Raw genomic sequence first — 20,721 nt, forward strand, 5'->3', positions numbered from 1 at the left:
ATTTATTCGGGAGTTTATAAATTACAAAATAGCTATTTTAGCGAACTTCAAACAACGCATTGTAAGTGGTAGGTATATTATCTATTTATTTAAGCGTCAATCGTTAAATTCAATTTTACACACAAAAATAAGTATTCCTACAATTTATTCATAATTTATACCACGTAACATAAAAAAAATAAAAATGTTGGTTGTATTGGAGGTAGTACGTATTAAGGATGTTACATTTACCTTTAGGATAAAAAAAATATTTTTGTATAAATTAAAGAAAAAAAGATTAGGGAAACCATTTACTGTCAAGTTTAATATTTAATTTCTTAAATGCTGAACAAATGAAGGTAAAAAAACTGCTGCCATGAACACTTAGTAATGTACATTGTACATGACACACGACATCGACTTTGGATCTATAGCAAGGAAAACATGATGATTTCCTACACCAAGCGACTGTTTTAAGTACGCACGTAGAAAGTCCATTGATGTACTCATGTCCTGTAAACTACCGGGATTTATGAATTCATTAAAGTTAACCTCATCATATAAAATGCTATCTACAGTATATGTATAAACTATAACTACATTTTCTAAAATAAATGACAGTTATGGTAAAATGTATGGTAAACATTAATATTACAAAAAAGTAAAAAATATTACAAGTCCAATTTTAGATTGGGTATTTAATAGTGAAATAGCGGTTTAACAATGCTTTTTAATTAAATTTAATTGATCTTCCGAACATATTAAGTTCTGGATAAGTAGTCGATGAACCGCACTCTTACTAGAAAGCCAAAGCTGACAGATCCTTAATCATCACAGCCTTATCACCTACTTTCCCGACCACCATAGATGGAACAGTCTAAAATTTAAGGTTCGATAAACCGATGAGAGTGAAAGCTAGGCTTCGTGTGGCTGTAAAATGATGCTTATTTCTTTAACAATACAGATGTTTGTTTGGTGCAAGATTAGCCAATTGTCTTTTGGTTTCGATGGGTTTGAAAATGTACTGCATTACATGAAGGAATGTTATAGTGAGTATGTGAATAAAATTGCAACGCGATTGGTTTCAGGACAAAATACTACTTTTGCTGGGGATAAATAGTTCTCTTGGAAGAACGTGCTAATTGCTTCCATTAATATTATTACCCCTTTTAGTACTTATAACTAGTCTTGCCATAAATACTGAAAATAGTTTCCATACATAAATATAAAATATTTTAAAATATAAAAAGCTTATTCGAAGTGGTCTCTATTGGCTGCAAAATTCGTTTAAACGTTGAGGCCAGTTATCAATAGAAGCACGCACTCTATGGGAAAATTCTTCACTGCCAATCGTACGGATTGTTTTAGGTACTCCAAATTATCATGGCGTTTAGAGCAAGCTGTACTCTCTAAAACTCACCATAAATCATAATCCAGCTGATTAAGATCGGGACTAGACGACGGCCAGTCTTCAGCTGCATTGCATTTGGCTGTATACCTACTTTGTGTAAATCACGGTTCGGTTCATCGGTTCTCTTTATCACCCCACTCCATTTTAATGTTGCAGAATATTGTACAATGTATTGGCGCCAAAATGAGAAAAATCAATGACAGATTCCAAATTCAAATGTAATATTTTGTTTATTTTTAATTGTAATAGTATTTATGGGCAGACTAAGTATATAAACTTGCTTTTTCACGATGTTTAGCTTAGCCAGTGCTATAATAAGGCGTAGTTTTGTTATCATACTCTTAGACTACGTAAGTTATTGTTATATCTGTTTCTTTGTGTTCTGCAGTATTGACCCCTTTTGTGTAAGGCCCTTATCCTGAATATTACATTTGCATCTGTTATTAGCTACCTCCATCCATTTCTCCCCAGAAACCTTAAATATGTCGTCAGTTCATCGCTTCTGTGGTCGTCCCACGTTTAATTTTTCTTTGAAGTCCAGGCTCCAGAGGCTTCGGCGTAGGCATTGCTAAAGAAACGCATATTTATTGATACTTAATTGGACATTTTTTATTCAATTTAGCTATAAATATACATATAATTTCAACCCTATTACCACCAAGCCTGCTTTATAATAGCAATATTAGTACTGTAAGATTTATATGGCAAAACAACATTTGCCAAGTCAGATATCAAATAAAAGTTTAAACGTATCAGAACTTTCTTACCATAAAATTTGTCCAATGAAGTCATCTAATATATTACCCTCTTGCTCAAAAAAATTGAATTAATCGATACATTTTGTCAGGCAAACCCGCACTATGATCTATGTAGGTCCCAAAAGTTACCATGTTCGGTAATCGGGATTCCGTTAATTAACAAAACATGGATTCTGCTACTGAACTAATGGATTATTGAGTGAAATAAAACAATACATAAAATCCGGTAAAAAAATAATATGTACTAGGTATAAAAAAAATATTTATATATACTTTTCACAATTATTATCTATAAATAAAACTTTATGAAACATAAATAAAATCGTGTTTAATTTCTATGGTACAGTATTACCCTTTATGTATCGATATCCTAATAATTCATAGACCCCATTGTTTAGATTTTCATTCCTCATTACTTTAATAGTTAGCTACCATCATTATTCACCCACTGGCCCATTTAACCATAATATATTATAAGGGAAAGAGGTCGAAATTCATAATCAAAACACGTATACAAGTAGGTGATGAAGTAGGTACCGACAATGAGTAATTTGTTTGGTCGCGCGAAAGTTCGTTGCAATGTAGCTGTATACCTGCGCTTGCGCACCTGTCTTGCACCGGCTGTCGTTCCTTTTGACAGCTCAGTCGAGCACGAATCATCGTTAGCGCAACACGCCATGTATGTGTCGTACGAAACATCGCCGCGAGTGTTATAACGAAAACAATCGTGCATTCAAAAATGGATGTGTTTTATTGTGCCGTCTTCCTATTAATTCAAGGTAAAAATATTTATTATTACATTCGCCAACTCACGATTTTAAGATGATCTACTTTCGGTACAGTCATTTGCTTCCACGATTTCTTTTAGATAATTTCTCTTGCTATTGAGTTAACCGTTTACGTTATATAAATTATACATAATATTAAACTACAGAATAAAATTGTATTTGATTTAAATCATTGTATGACGTACTTTCAGAGTAGGTAGGTACATAATCACTTAATTTTTAAGACACAGGATGCTAAACTAATCATATTTGATTAGTTTGAGTATTCGTAAATTTGAGGGCTATAAAACTGAGTCATAGATGAATGTAACTGTATCGTGAAAAAACAAGAAAAAGAATATAAATATGTGTGTGGTATGGTGAATGATAAGGTAACACCCGTAAGAGAACATTTACAACCTTTGATATTATTACTTTCTTTTTTCAAACTTTTCAAAGAATCGAATATGTCTAAATCTTCTTAAAATTTTATAATCGATAGGTAATTCATTATATACGTAATTAAACATGTGTGAGACACCTTCCATACTCTTTGAAAATAACTATATTTTAAATAATTAAACAAGTAAATTATATATAATTACTAGAGTAAGGATAGTCGATAATTATTAGATTAGTTGTAACTAAAACACGCAAGATCTATAACGCAAGACCAAACTATTATTTTATGTAAAATAAACCTTAACTCAAAGATATAAAGACGCATTTACCATTCACAATATAACGCACCGATCAAGTTGCAGTGGCGCTGCGAAGAAGCTCAAGCTCAATCAATTATAATCACCTGCCAAAACAGATTTAAACCGAATACAAAGATAGTGTGCGCGAAAAAAAAAGAAATGTACAAGCATAATTTAGGTACCTAATTAACTGTTTAAATTACTGTGAACGTTATTTTTAAACCAAATTAGTTTTGTCATTGATTTAAAACCTCTAAATCCATAGCAACATACCTTTATATATATATATATATATATATATATATATAAAAAGCCGTATAGTTATCATGTCTTAAAACACAATTTGTCAGTTGCGAGGCGGCTAATACAAAATAAGGATTCCAAAAAACGTTATTGTCAAGCTGCCTCCCTCACCGGAAGTGCGAACACTTCCGTTATAAAAGGCCTATCCATAACAATAAATGCCTCATTAGTATAGTGGTTAGCATGTTCGACTGCAATCTTGAAATCTAGGTTCAATCCCCAGCTGGGAAAGAAAAAAACGTCAAATTGATGTTTGATTAAACAAAGACGTCTTGACTTACTTGACTTAATGTCCTATAACCCCTAGCTGGGGCAGAGGGCGTCCACAGTGAGTCTTCATCGCGTTCTGTCTTGAGCCTCGTATTTTACCTCACTCCAAGTCTTTCCGGCTCTCTTTGCCTCGTCTGCGACTGTACGGCGCCAGGTTTGCTTGGGACGGCCACGTTTCCGCTTTCCTTGCGGGTTCCAATCAAGCGCCTGCTGGGGAATATGATTGGGATCCCTTCGAAGTGTATCGCCTATCCAATTCCACTTGCGTCGTTTGATCTGCTGGCTGATCGGGGTTTCTCGGCAGCGCTCCCAAAGTTGCTCGTTAGAGATTTTTTCAGGCCAGTAGATGCCCAGAATACTGGCCTGAAAAAATGAGGTTTAATATAAAATCAAATAGCAATTATAGAAATGTAAGAACGACAAGTTAAGAAGCACTAACTTGCATGGTTCGAATACGTGTTTAAACTATACAATTTATCGAAATTTGTTACCTTCGAGCTGTCGAAATCTGAAGTAATCTTAATAGAATTGTTGAAAAAAATATTGATAAAATTTGTGCCAGACTCAGTCTCATTGATTTTAACTACTCTTTCGTCCCTTTCTGTCAAATTGTGTTTACACTATCATGAAAGGGACACCGGACAGGTTAACACTTTTAATATAGTCTGAAGGTTAGTCTTTCGCAGGAACTTAGTGATATCGTCATTATACGTTTTTATTTTTTGACAAGTCGAAAATAAGATGACAAATGTAAGATTCTTAAGTAAGATAATGAATGAGATTCTCAAGTAACGGCTGTTTAATTCAAATGCTATATATCTTCTATATATAAAACAAAGTCGTGTTAGTTACACCACTTATAACTCAAGATCAGCTGGACCGATGTTGGTTATCTCTTTTTTTGTGGATTCTTCTCCGCTCCGAATAGCAGAATAAGTAATAAAATATCGGATAAGTTATCGAATAACAATAAATAAGTAAATTAATTTTACGCATGCAAACAGCATGTGGTGCCATCCGTTGACAAAACTACGCATCATTTTACGTTGCTCGTGTCAGTTCAAGAAATCCCGATCTTGAGGTGAATGAGGAGATGCATAACCAGGCTTTGATCTTGATCGAAGACATGTGTGACCTCATCAAAAAATGTTGTATATCAGAAAGTGCAGTATCGCAATATTGGCGCTAGAGAGAAGAGGCCTAATGTGTAAAACTGCCATGCTTCTTTTGCAATGGCAAGAACTCAAACGTTTCTGTATTTGCAAAAAAAGTTGTAGTTGTATTAATGTTATTACCTTAATGAAATCCTAAAATAAATTTGACTAATGTAACAACGATATTATTAAAGTTAGCCGTGTCAGCTAGTTTAAAATAATACTAGTGGTCTAAGATCCCGCTATACAACGACCTTCACCGAGATGCTTATTTAATGAAACTTATTTTATATATAATTTAATATGTCAATAAATATAATCCATATGGGTTGCCTAGCAAATTTTAGTCCAGAGTATTTTTAATTAATTTAAAAAACAAATATTTTTTTAAACATTTCACCGGTATGATTATTAGATAAATTCTATACCAATCGAAAGTATGAAGCCCATAGAATATGCAAAAGTTAGGTTGTTTTTAATCAATTAATTATTTATGTGTATATTTTTTATGTGACACTAAAGTATATATACATCTTTAGTATAAAAGAAGGTTATAGTGATACATATATAATACTACCCTGATTAAAAATATTGATTGAAAAAAGTTCAAAAAATTTACTACATGCTAATTATAAAAAAATTTTTTTTTTTAAATATTAATTAAACATACTCTGGACTGAAATTTGCTAGGCAACCCATATGGATTATATTTATTGACATATTAAATTAAATATAAAATAAGTTTCATTAAATAAGCATCTCGGTGAAGGTCGTTGTATAGCGGGATCTTATACTATAGGTCTATACCCAATAGAGGTTTGTTGCGCCGCCAAACAGATATAAAATAAACTTGCGTTTGGTTTAAAACCACCCAAGTATTTGTAACAAAAAAGTGAGTTATAGAAGGGTGAGGCGATCATCGTCATTTCTCTGGAATGCCGTTTTTGTGTAGTCATTATTGTTATAACACATTAAAGTTCGAAAAGGCTTTTAAATCTTGAGTAACTTTAACAAAACAAGTAAACAAATTAGGTTTAAAGACTTTATTTTCTCAAAAAGACAAAAAACGTCACTTACATGAGAATAATACTCTAGATTAACATAACATTGTAGTCGTTCTTAAAATAATCACAATAAAATATAGCCGTACATACAGTAAACTTAAAAATAAAAGTAACCAAAGAAATATGAATTAAAAGTAATTATAAGAAATGAATTTAAAAATAAATTTTGTTTAACATATTCACTGAGCTTCGATTTGAATAAATTGATAGAAGTAATATTTTTTATATCTGTGGGTAGTTTATTATACAGTGCGCCTTCGTAGGTAAACATTTTTTTGCCGTAGTTCGTACGTACTTTAGGTAATGCAAGATAAATTACTGGGTGTATTAGTGAAATGAGGTAACATATAAAATTGTAGCATCGTAATTAAATCGAATTAATTGTTTGAAATGAAAATTACAAATATGTACTTAAATATGTTCAAAATGCCATACGTATGCAAGATTATGAATATTTTAAAAATAGTGTGGTTTTTATTCAAACAAGACGAAGAATATTTTTAAAATTAAAATTAAAATTATTAATATAGATTACAATGAAATATTGAGGATTCTAAGGGAAAAAAATTAAAGATATGTGCGTTAAATATGAAGTTTTATTTAATTTTTGCACTATGTTCTGTCTCAAAAGTGTAAACTAAGAGAGTCAAAGTCAATAACGTAATTTTACTTTGACTCAATAATTTATATTCATGAGAGAATGAACACAATTCAGCGACACTTGGTTTTGTTTTAACACTAGAGACTGCTAAGTTAAGCAATCCACTTCAAAGTAATTAAAGAAGGATGTTACCAATTCGATGTGTTATTGTGTATGTTCAAGCATAGCACTTCATTAAGGCAGTTTTTGCCGCGCACCACCACTATGTGGAATCAGCTGCCCACTGAAGTATTTCCGAACCAATTCGACTTAGGGTCCTTCAAGAAAAGGGCGTACCAATTTTTAATAGGCCGGCAACGCATTCGCGAGCCTTCTGGCAATGTAAGTGTCCATGGGCGACGCGGTATCACTTAACATCAGGTGAGCCTCCTGCCCGTTTGCGTCCTTTTAAAAAAAACGTTCCTCCGCCCGTAAACCCATCTAGATGGATGTGTCAGATGATTCGGATTCGCAGCAAATATAGGGCATATTTAGAACTTTCATAAAACTTAAACTAATATCATCAGAAATAAATAAAAGCCTTAAACATTCAATCCTCTAAGTAACAAGACCAATTAATTAAAATAAGAAATATTGTTATTTAAGACACGATCCAATTTATTTTAAGAGATTTTAATTAGTGATTCATTCATTAATACATCTTACATATAAATAGTATCAAATTAAAAACACTTAATACAATAAAGAAACATTTTCACACGACAAACTGCATAATGCAGAATTTTGTAAATGTAGAGATTAAACCGAAGTGAAAGTTGAGGAATGAGGTGACATTCCTTTACGAGAGACTTGGGTCAGCTGGTACGTGTCTACGACCTTAGCTATACGAACCCAAACCCATAGAAAGAACTTTTATATCCTCTTTTTCTACTGGCAATTCTTTATAAACAATTCTCGCACTACGCCGCAAATTAGACCTTTTACCCAGGTAAAGATTTAGGCGCTTATTAGCCGGAGAGGCCGTCACGACCAGGTCAGGATCATTGCTAATAATAACTTTTGTTCATCCTACAGTATGTGTTAACAGTATGTGTGTGTGTGTGTAGTAATTCATTAAAAGCTACGTAAGCGGAATTTGTACAAGAAATGTATTGTCCTACCGAGATGTCGCAGTAGAACCGGGAACAGGCGCAGTTGATCTGTAATCAACTCACGCCTCTGCAAAGATTTCTGATTGCAAGGCAACCCCAGCAATTGTTGTATGTTGTCTATGTTGTTGTAATACCATAGACACATAGACTTTAATATAGTTATCTCAATATCCGCCGCGCTAAAGTCGCCTTGGGATGGCGCTGTTACAAAAACTAAATAATAATCAAGAACCTCGCTTTTAAATTAACAAAAGCTGTACTCACGAATGCCTTGTCTATTCACCGGTATTACGTACAGGTAAGTCATTGGGTAAGATGGGATTAGCGATGTTCTTGAATAATAGATGCACGTGTTAATTATTTCTTCATACATAAGGTCATTTAGCAAATCAGTCCAGATTTCTACGGGAAGTTGCTTCAGTTCTATTTAAGTCATTAACATTGGTCTACATTCTTAAAAAAATAACACATAAAATCTTTATAATTAAATAGAATTTGTTCAAAACTCGATATAAATTAGATTTTCCACTAAGAATCGAAGACTTAATAAATATGTTGCCGAATACAATTTATGTGTCAGTCTTCTTTTACCACAGCAGTTCAGTGTTGGCCTAGTGGCTTCAGCGTGCGATTCTTATACCTGAGGTCGTAGGTTCGATCCCCGGCTGTGCACCAATGGACTTTCTTTCTATGTGCGCATTTAACATTTGCTCGAACGGTGAAGGAAAACATCGTGAGGAAACCAACATGTCTTAGACCCAAAAAGTCGACCGCGTGTGTCAGGCACTGAAGGTTGATCACCTACTTGCCTATTAGATTTAAAAATGATCATGGAAAAGATTCAGAAATCTGAGGCCAAGACCTAAAGAGGCTGTAGCGCCACTGATTTTTTTTCTTTAATTTACCACTGTAAATATACAATAGCAAATGTTTTTAAATAAAATATATTTAATTGTAAATCAGGGAATTACATATCACATAACTTCGAACTCCGTGTAGTAGTTTTTAAATAAATTTAGTATAGATTTTAATAATTTAAAATGTTTCCGTTTATCTTATTGACGTCTGAGTAGGAAGAAGCTGCTTTTAGCAGTAAGACCGCCCTCTTATTTACTTTTAAGATTGAAATAAAGTGATTAGTATGTACATTGTACACCAATATAAATGAATAACAATGTTGAGAGACTTGCAGAAATATTTCTTGGGAAATTAAGAATCTAGACGCAGAGGATCTATGCAGCAAAATTGCGCGAAAAAAGTAAAAGTAGTTTTAGTAGGTGAAAGTGTTTTGTTAATTGCTAACGCTAATAATACGATAACTGTTTCGTAACTTAACCAATATTTTCATCTTCTATCATTATGTAAATCAAGTTGAATAATATTATTACTATTTTTGTTTGGATTTATTGATACACAACGACCAAGCCATTTTGATTTAGTTGTTAATTGCGACTAAACCTGGATCACCAGTAGCTTTTCGATGTGTTAACTGGCTCGGAAGGTTTCACTATCACCTCAAAAGAACTAAGAAGCTGTTGCCAAAATTGATATCGATAGTACGGGTGACCCCAGAGCTGGTCGCTCGCTCAACGAATAAGTATCGCAATACAGCGAGTAAATGCTGCCAGCAATAAAGGTACACTGCCACATGGACCAAACTTTTAAATTAATTATTATTACTGTAGGTTAAGAATATTGTTAATACTGATTCTTTTAAATTTTTGAGAAATACTTATATAAAGTTATACAAAAAAAAAATTCTACGTTTGTAGAAAAAACTACATTAATAATAGAAATAACTAAAATGTTGACATTAGCTAACTTCAGGGTGTCGGTTTTTTGTGACGGTGTGCGTGCGCATCGTAAAAATTTACTCTAATCATTTTCTCATAACGCACCATAAGAAGTATAACTTCAAAAATATAAATGTTATCAAAAATAAAATCATTAGTTAAGCATGCGTACAATGCTTTAATAAAAAAAGCTGCTTTATTGATTATGCCGAAGGATGTACCCTATCCTTCAGTATACAATAAACCACTTAGCCATGGAGTTGGTGCTATTTACTAAAATAAAATAATGTACCTAAGTAATGACAGCTAAAATAAATTAACTTATCGATCATTATTAGAATTACATATCAAGATTTCCAATAACGACAATAAACATTTTATTTTATAAAAATTAAATGTTATGTTACAATAGTTACAATTGACTTTCTTCAATGAAAAGTTTTCGAATGACACAATGTATGAAAGCGATTTCACGGAGGCAAAAACGTGTAGAATCTGTAACTTATGCTACTATAGAGTATACTTCAATAGTAAACAGCATATTTAGAGGCCTTCGCATTGTTCTACAGTCCATTCGTTCTGCATAGGCCTTTCCCTAAGTTTCCAGTACGACCGGATTCCCGCGATCTCCATCCAAAGCCTTCCCTCCATCTAGTAGGGGACCGTTTTTGACCCGAACTCGCCGACTAATCTTCGGTCTTCACTCCAGAACGTTTTTGGACCATCGTTCGACCAAACTCTCTGAGCTTATACGCTCTATTCACTGTTTACAAGCGTTGTATTTTATATATTGTTACATCAACGTTTCAAAGGAGCTTAATTTAAAACATCGCAAACATATAATATCACCAAATGACAGACGACGTATCATTTACCGTTCACTATTCGTTGTTCAATTAGCACAATATTTGTGTTATTCAAAAGAACATCTCTATTAAAATGTGTATGAACGCCCACACCACACAAACAGGTCATCGTTTGACCTGACAATCCACTCTTTGAAACACCGTTGTCCACTTGATATGTAAATTCAATATTCAAGCGTGTGTTATGTATAGTAATCCCGTAACACCTCGACGTCCGCTGTTCCACAACTGAGCGTTTTTTAAGACAGTTTTTGCCGTGCACGACCACTATGTTTCCAGCTGCCCGCTAAAGTATTTCCGAACGAATTTAACGTAGCGTCCTTCAAGAACCTCGCTTTCAGCCCTGCAAAACTGTAACTCACTTTTCGAACTCACACAGCGGTTTTCGCATCGGCGGTCCCGCTGAAATAAGTCGTGAAGCAGTCATTTTATGATTTGGCATTCTGGTAAACAATAAAATACAAGCTCCCACCTTTTCAGAATGCCAAATCATAAAATGACTGCTTCACGACTGATTTGAGAGCGACCGCCGATGCGAAAACCGCTGTGTGAGTTCGAAAAGTGAGTTACAGAATCGCAGGGTTGGCATTGAAAGTCCATATCAGTATAATATAACATCAGATGAGCCTCCCGCACGTTTGCCCCCTGTTTTTAAAGTAAAGTATTACCGATGGAGGAAGGAAGGTGCTGCTCTTCCTCCGACCTCATGGGGTGATTCTCGACAGGCCGGCCCAAAGGCTCCAGAGGCTAAGATCGAGAAGTTACATCCTTAGTGGTTACGTCCTCGCAGTGGTTGTAGCCATAGATTTTAGATGTCGCTAAAACCTATTTTGTTCATAATTCATCTAACTATTATAAGAAGTGGTAAATAAAGCATAATCCGATGTATCACAATTTACATATAATTACTAGAAGAAAGTGTTTGGTCCTTTCTGAAGATGTGAGTTCTTATGGCCGGTAAGCCTGTCCCCTTATATAACTATTGATTTAGTGTTGAGTGTTTACGCTCCAGATGATATTTCTAGATCTGTTTACCACCTAAATTCTTTCTGGTTGGAAGGCAGCATCTTTTCTTTATTATTTATTTATTTGCTCATCAGAATTGCTACAGCTACTGATTAAAAAATATCCAAACAATTACATTGTACAAAAGCCAAAAACGGAATACACATTTAAACATAAAGCACAGTTAACAATTTTTACCTATTTATATACAAAAAAGAATAAAAATAAAACATATATAAAAAATTCTATGATGCATTGATCATTATAATATACACAGTAATTAAAATATAGCAATATGTCAGGCCTCTGTCCTAAAGGGGGAGGGGGAGGCGACAAAGTAATCATGATAATTGATAATTTCAGGTGATATTAAATGGATGAAATCAAAGATAAATTCTACTGAAATTTTGTTTACCGGGGACACTAATTTATAAATAGTACCAAAAAAAATATCTTTCAATTATGAAAACACTGCGCCATTCGCGACATAGGTGTGTTCTCATTTCCTTATCATATCTTTTAAGCTCTGATATTGGGGTTAATGAACGTTAAACAAATCTAACTTCCGTATCGGCTTTTAATAATGAAACCTGATGAGAGCTTTCTATTTCAAAGTTCTTCTTTGTTATAAGCTTAATATTTTAAGTTTCGTTAGACACAACGGATCACATACTACATAAACAATAAAACATGATATCTGAGTAAATGGTTACGAGGGTTATAAGCCTGGATAGGGTATGTGTATTATTAGTAGATATTCACAGATCGAACTATCCAAATCGTATATCGTAAACACACAAACTTTGTGTATACGGTTCTAAAATTAAAAAATTCAGTTGACTGTGATATATCGAAGTATTTCCGAACCAATTCGACTAAGGGCCCTTCAAGACGAGAGCGTACCAATTCTTAAAAGGCCGGCAACGCACTCTCGTGCCCTCTGGCATTGCACGTGTCCATGGGCGGCATCACTTAACATCAGGTGAGCCGCCTGCCCATTTGCCCCCTGTTCTATAAAAAAATATATCGAAGCTTCCACCCTCTGTTTCGTCCGCATGGATTTCATGTATTTTCGACCTCTTCCACAATCCACAGGATCTATACCAATGGTTACCGTCCAAAAAGTTTGAGTTTATCGGGTTCATTCGTTCATTCGTTTTATAATATAAAAGAGTTATTCTATGACGATGAGTTATGATACCTTTAGTATCCGATTATATTTTCAATGAAAAAGGTTCTAAGTTCTTCACAACGTAACCATTATGAAATGTGTAAGAAACAAGTAATCAATGGCAAGTCATAGAAAGTTCCGAAAATATTAATTATCTGTCAGAATAAAAGTTTATCTTGTTTTGTGATCGTCTATAAGATTAATGACTTGCGGAATCATAGCTGTGAATATATTACAATGAATTCCTAATAATTAACATTTGGAACGGGACACAAAACTTGATTTCAAACATTTGATAAACCGTTAGCATTTATATCACTTCTCGAAACGTCTTCGTAAATTGAGTTGCTTTTAAGAAATGTATTTTAACTGTCTTCAAAAATCCAAAGAACTTTAAAATATTTGATGGTTGACGTGTCACGATTCCATATCAGATATCTGACGGCTGACATCTAAAAATGATCTCCAAATTACTTTAGCTTACATAAATTAATAATACATTTAATTATCTCATTAATGAAGTCTATTTAAAAAAAGAAACATTACTTAGACAGCAATTATTAACATTCAAAAGTAGGCTTGTGTTTATAAGAATTGAGTACTCGCGTATTTTTAAATTTAGAATTCCCAGAAACCTTCACTTCCAAGAAAAATAATTGATTTTAACAAAATCGTAAGAAAATTGTTTATTTAATAAATACCCGGGATTCATCTTATTAACATACTTACTAAGATGCCGTGAACGGATAGTAATACGAGACGTGCACCGTAAGTAGCTCCTAATAATACCAAGTGTAATGGAAACGGAAACAAAAAAATTCAAGATCATAAAACACGTGGGCCTCTGATAAAAAACGTGATAGATATAATCACCTTGCTCTGCCATAGTGGGGTCACCACGCTTTCTTGGCGTTGGTAATCATCGCCTGCCACTCGGCTCAAGATAAGTAAGTGTCCTCATTATCACACATTTCTGTCGATTTCTTTTCAAAGTAGTTCGGATGTGCTTAAGTTTGATGCTACTGCGTTCTTAAACATGACTGGGGAGGTATTCTAAAACGTGCTAAGCTTGCTGTTTATCTTTTATTTTAATAGAGAACAACATTATTGAAGAAAGTAAAATATCCTGTTTATTATGAGTCAGCATTAGCTGAGAAATGTCTCTTATTGTTAGTCATAGAATACGTCATACGGGTCAACTTTCACTAACATTTGACCCTACGGTTCTATAGCCATACTGGCGGATGAAAATTATTTAAGATATTCAAAATATCGGATTAATAATATTTAGATTATATAGAAACATGCTACTAGAAGAACTTATGAATATGCTTGCAATTAAGTATTTTATATATTTTGAAAATACTTTATTTCATTACAAAATATACTACATTATATACGGTATATTGTTTTTATTATTAATAAAACGAAACATAATATAATTTCTTTGGTAATAATAATAATTCAGATTGTACATTTCCGCGATCATTTTTCGTTTATAGTCAAGTAGTTGATCAGCTTTCTGGGTCTAAGACATGCCGAGGTCCTCGCGATGTTAGATTTAACCGTACGAGCAAGTTTTAAAATGCACAGTAAGTAAAATGAATGATGCATAACCGGGTTACGAAAGTACGACCTCAGGGTTGAGGGCACTTGCAATCCACTATAGTAACACTACTCATTTTAGTTTGTATATGCAATAAAAAAGGCTTTTATAAAAAAATTTTTTACAGTAAAAATATTTAACACAATAAATACGTCAAATAATTTTGTGATAAAATAGTAATAATTTAATGTTGTCTTCGGAATCGTAAAGTTTGTATTATGGATACCGTCTCTCTAGACTTAACATATCTATATAACGACGCGAAAGCTGAAAAAAGAAACGCACTTAATCAGTATTAATTTGGGAAATAAATCTTTTTAGAAATACATATATACAGATCAAATACCTGCGCGAAGTAAGACGAGGTTCGACACAAAATGTGAATAAAGATTATTTAGTAAATAGTACTATAAACAATTCCAAAAGCAAAGTATTACTAGATAAGATTTAGATTAAAGGCTAGAAACAGGTTCATCTATCGGTATTATCGCAATTGGAGGGGAAATAATGGTAATAAACAAAAATTTAACGCTCGTTATAGAGAGTTCATTAAAATCGGAGCAAACTTGGTTCGCTTTCGCTAAATATAATCGCTATGGTACATTTTTGATCGAGATCTTTTCGAATTTCGAATGTTTCACGGATATTGGTACGCCGGTGACGCGTTTACTAATTCGTCATGCAATGCTTTTATTAGTCACGACTTTCCTTAAGGTGTATCTCTTAAGGCTTTGTAAAGGCAATAGTCTGACTAATATGTTTTGCGATCCTGCTTTCTCCATGTCAAATTTTGTGAAAATAGTACTGGCTTTGCTCTGACTAACAAAGTGTCTCTCAATGTCATGGCATTCCCCATTTTTTGAATAAAATTTTAGTAGCAGTGGCCTGTTTTAAATCATTTATAATTTTATTTTATTTTAACGCATTCAATTCTTCCTGGTCAGGGAGAGAGAGTTAGAATACCCACTCGAATTCACACGTAAGTAACAGAATATGTTTTATTCGCTACGTGAATTAGGCAATAACGGAGCTGCCACTAGGTCAGCCAAAAGTGTTGTTGCGGCGGCAGCACTGAGCACGACCTTCGTGAGGACTTGTCTGCGAAGCGGTACACCCATGGCCACCAGGAACTCAGCAACGACTCTAGTCAGTTCACCCGCGTATCGCCAACGTTGGTACAGGATCACAGCATTCACTGCAAGTAGCACAGTTCCCACACCGCATAAATATGCCTATAACAGTAATAATCTATAAAACGTGTTGTCTATAGAAAATACAGGTCCAAAGTTAAGTTATCAATGATCTGTATGAGTACGTCCTAACTCCTATGAAGCACTATCTGAAATTACTATATAATTTTTGCTTCGGCGATTGGTTTAAATTAAAAAATTAATGAAAATGAGATATGTAACGGTTGGAATGTAAAACTAAAGGCAGGTTTCGTTTCATTGGTCACAAGCAATTCTATTCCAATCACAGACTCGCGACACGACCCGTGTATTCCTTTGACCAATCACCAAACGGTATGCACCGTTTCAATCATACCCACCGATCTCTATAGAAATATATTTCTCGAACCTGTAACGCCAGTCCACCGCACTTAGTTGTACCAGCACATAAAGCTAGTCCCAATGAAGCAATACAATATGTCACCAGTAGTCCTCCAGACACCCACTGCTCCCATCGAAATACTCTCAAAGACCGCAGATGTAAAGTCAGCAATGCCACCATAATCATCAATGTCACTAGTCGTATTATCAATAATGGTCCCCTTAAATTTTCTGCTGGTTTTCGGACGTCATAGGATAAAGCAAGTAGTTCTAAAGAGTGTGTGCTATTCATCCTAGTAATATATTATACATTTAAATGTTTGAAAGGCGTCACGAAACATAGCGCTATTAAGATTGTCAAGTGTGAAGTTTCAAGAGTATAATTAGAAATAATATAACAGATAATTTACAATGCAAGGGTAATGTTGGCGAATGGAGCGTGTTGCATTGTTAAAAAATTATACTTATAGATTTTAAATAAAATATGTGAAATGAAATGGTGTCGAAGCCGAGATACTGGTAACACAAAATTTATATTTGCTTTAAAATTTTAAATTGCATAAAATCCATGAGATTTTTGTGTTATTTTTTTGTATGATGTCAAAATTGTATTACCAATTTTTTTTCAGCTAATTGTGGAATTGTTTTGCTCATATCTTTTCAGACAGAAAACATAAACATAAAATTACGATAAAGAAGAGAAATAACACTAATAGTTTTTATGGAGCATTAGTGCAGATTGTTATAATAGTCTATGAATTTGTCTTTTTAAATTAAAAAGACAAATTCACGCACTAATAAAATTGCTAGTCCGAAGAAAAATCTAAACACGCAAAAAACCTTCAAAGAGAAGATTTTAATATTTCTAACTGTTCATAATATATAATGTGTGTCGGTTGTAACGTGCTGTTGTAATAAACTTAAAATTATTGGATAGGTATAGGTATGAGTATGGCTTGAAAATATTTATTTTTCTCTCTTTAATTTGTGATTTTTGTTGTTCTAATAAAAAAAAATATTGTTCCTTAGTTTAAAGTAATGTAATGGCGACCATACGGCCAGTTCACCCGCGTAGCCTTTGGCCCACCCAAGTTTTTTGGTGTCTCTACCCATAACATAATGTTTAAGCACAAATGAAAAAAATCGAATCGTTGCGGGTATTTACGCACGGGGATTCGAAGTACCCGCTGAAAACTTAAAATGAAACTTTTTGTGGCAGGAATTTTATTGATATAAAATATTATTGTTACAGTTTATGCAGTGACATCATGTGGGTTCCCTGGTGTACCTGCGCACTGTTCCGTGTCCTTTACCGAGGAACCTGATGTGGCGGGTACAGTCGCTATGTACACTTGTGATAGAGGCTTCGAACTCTTGGGTCCGTCGAGGCGAGTCTGCGACGGGAATGGACGATGGGTACCAGACGGCATTCCTTTCTGTGGTGAGTATCTATGTACTACGAGTGTATGAATTTTTGTAACGTAGGCACATCTGTTTTGTTAGTCTTTATAAGCGATACTTATTTAATCTAAGATAAGGAAGGCGATTGAGCATTGTGCTTGAACGTGGTTAAATTTTAACCCTTTAGCATACGGGCAAGTGATTTGTGTGCACAAAAGAAGAAACGTCGACGGGTCCTGAAAAGGAAGAACTGCGATTCGAAAGTACGACCGACGTTTAGAGTCCAACACCAAAAACACTAAAATTTCTTATAATTCAGCGTAGCTCGCGTTAGACGGATTTATAATACTGATGTTTTTATTTTTGATTCGTTTATGGTTAATATAAAGAAAATAATTTTAATATTTATGTTTATATTAATATGAAAAATAGTTTTCTAATACACAGTTTCTAAACACGTCATACGCATATTTAAAAAATTGCAACTTACATATGCAAAACATAATAAATATTACGAGAAAATCCATAATATCATGCGTATAAAGATATATATAATGTTATGCGAACGAAAACGCTTCTACTGACCCACTTTTACTTTCTTCACCGAGAAATTACTTCACATGAGTTGTGAATGGTATCGAAAAAGCGGAAGACTCATTGTCGTTTAATCCCACGACTCTCTCCCGCGGAAAGTCGCTTACTTGTCTGACTACAGTTCAAGTTCATTTCGTTCGTTCACTGCGAGTGAACGTCTGTGTCTTCCTCCACAGCGCAAGTACCCAAAAACAAAGTAAATTTTCTCCTGTCAATTGTCAAATCCCTATGCTGTTAAGGAGTTTACAAACCTATAGAACAATAAAGGAGAAAAATTATGTTATTAATGCTTTATGTGCATTATTAACAATAATCTCGGGTAAAGTAACGCAATGCATGGAGCATTGCATCCATGTCCGCAATAATTTTAAAGGTCAAGGTATAAATGAATATAAGATCTAAAATCGAAGGCAAGATGTATGGAATCCGTTTTTGCCAAAAGTTAATTAACGTATGAAATTATAAGAAAGTAAACGCTAGCATATAAATAAATAAAGTATTTTGCATGTATAATACTCAAATAGCAAATGATATATGAATGAGAGAAAAAAAAAATAACTAGAAGATTGAGTTAAGTTCGACAACGGTTCTTGGGATGTTCAAATAAATGAAACATATTTTTCGAAGCTGTCAACTGTTTTTAATGGTTTAGACCTCTGTTTCCCAACGTGGGGCACATGGGGGCGATTTTATTGTTTAGGGGGCTATTCGAAAATGTATTAAACTTATTTGGAATTAGAAATTACGTTTTTCATATGATATATGATAGGTATCATTTATGTTTCTTTAATTTAACGATAAGGCTAAGGGGTATGGTACAAAAAAGGTTGGGACTCACTGGTTTAGACTTAAAATAAGTGGTAGTGGGGTTGCGACCCTGAACTAACTAAATACTAGAAATTGGGATATTTATCAGTTATTCTAAGTGACACATTTTTTACCCCGATTTTAAAATATTTAATATCTTTAGAAACGGGAATGTTATTTTATAAAAGTACAAGATGACCCGGTGAAATTTGTATCACCTACATATATTTCTGTAAAAAGTCTATGAAACAGACGACTTATTATTTCTAGAAAAACAAAAGACTTTAATTATTTATGCTTATGATATATGATGATGCTTTTTTTTATTATACGTATATATACAATAGACATGGTTCTCACAGTTTCCTAAACTTCCTCCAAATATTTTAAGATCAAAATTAGCCAAATCGATCCAGCCAATTATCCAATTCTCGAGTTTAAGCGAGACTTCAATTCATTTTTATATCCATAGGTGAAAAACTAAAGAGCTTTATTACTACCTAAACTGACATTATTTTAATACAACTTATAAGTCTCTCTATATTCTTAACTAAATTATATAATATTTAACTAGGATTAGGTTACATTACTCTATATTAATGTAGGATAGGTAACAATCTAACTGATATTTTAAGTGCCATTACACATCTGTAATGCAAAGATCGATCAATTCTAAAAAATATTACAAAAAAAATGATACTCTAATATTGCGATTTTGTCGCGTCTAACCTAAATATTAGAATGAATCAAATTCTCCGTTATCACCAAGAATCTCTTCGACCGGTTTACAAAGAGATCTAAAATATCACTCATGATTGCCAGTCTGTTTCACACGCTTTAGCGATTTTATTGTGTACAATAATTTTTGTTCGAAATTGATTATTTTATAAATAAAACTTCGTCGGGAATCAACACATACAACTATTCATTCAGATTTCAGTAACGAATGAGTAATATTAACTCTAGTAGAAAACTAAATCTAGTAATTCTGTTCGTGGAGTTCAAAGACGAAAACGTAGTAAAAATAGTCTTGTGACTAATATAACAGAACGGACCGTATACGTTTGTAGCAACAGATAACGTACGCGAAAAATCTATCCTGAGACATATTTTCAGATTTTTTTATTAATAACTTAGAAAGATCCAAAGTTCAACCGATAAATCAATCAAATCAAAATACGTTTATTCGATTTAGATGCGTCTTAGGGCATGCGTATGAATATCAAAAACGTTTACAAAATTCGCGATAGAGCAAGACTACGCCATCGTCAATCAATCGATCATCAATCGAGTGTCAGGTGGTCAACTTAGACATATCTATACGTTTTCTTTGGAAATTAGGCCTAAAGACCTAGAATGGAAAAGGGAGTCGCTCAAGTGAATGTTTTTAGCTTTACTGGGGAAAACGGATTTTATCGCTAGCCCATTTTTTTCGACCAATTAATCCGCAAATTATTCACTTGCAGATCGCTTTTAACTTAAGGCATAACGGTACAAGGTGTGCTTAGTGCGTACGGCAAGCGAGGGCGTCGTTGTTTAATTATTCTATTATTACCATCTTGTCAGATGATTGCAACAGGTGGAACCTGTAGATAAGTGCCCAAGTTATTGAACCATCGCCCTACTGACACCGATGTTTAAGTTTACCGCAATTCACAAGTGATTAGTGGTGGTTATGAGTTCAAATAAAACTATCTGATATTAAAAAAAATAATATATCTGATTTAAATAATATAAACTTTTGAATTTGAATGTTTTTATCAGTGAAT

At 33.6% G+C, this 20,721-nt stretch overlaps 1 protein-coding gene across 4 annotated transcripts in view; it reads left to right on the forward strand.

Annotated features, from left to right (window-relative positions):
* The first annotated feature begins 2,754 nt into the window (after positions 1-2,754).
* The window catches only part of LOC125062756 (CUB and sushi domain-containing protein 3), a 40,502-nt gene continuing 22,535 nt past the window's right edge, over positions 2,755-20,721 (forward strand). For 2 of the 4 annotated variants that reach the window (XM_047668877.1, XM_047668878.1), the window contains exons 1-2: positions 2,755-2,927; positions 17,403-17,591. In XM_047668877.1, the coding sequence (XP_047524833.1) occupies positions 2,888-2,927; positions 17,403-17,591 (229 nt within the window). In that variant the 5' untranslated portion in view covers positions 2,755-2,887. The remainder of the gene's footprint in view (positions 2,928-17,402; positions 17,592-20,721) is intronic. The other 2 variants (XM_047668875.1, XM_047668874.1) reach the window with 2 other exon arrangements.

The sequence above is a fragment of the Pieris napi genome, chromosome Z (assembly GCF_905475465.1).
Source record: "Pieris napi chromosome Z, ilPieNapi1.2, whole genome shotgun sequence".
Lineage (NCBI taxonomy): Eukaryota > Metazoa > Arthropoda > Insecta > Lepidoptera > Pieridae > Pieris > Pieris napi.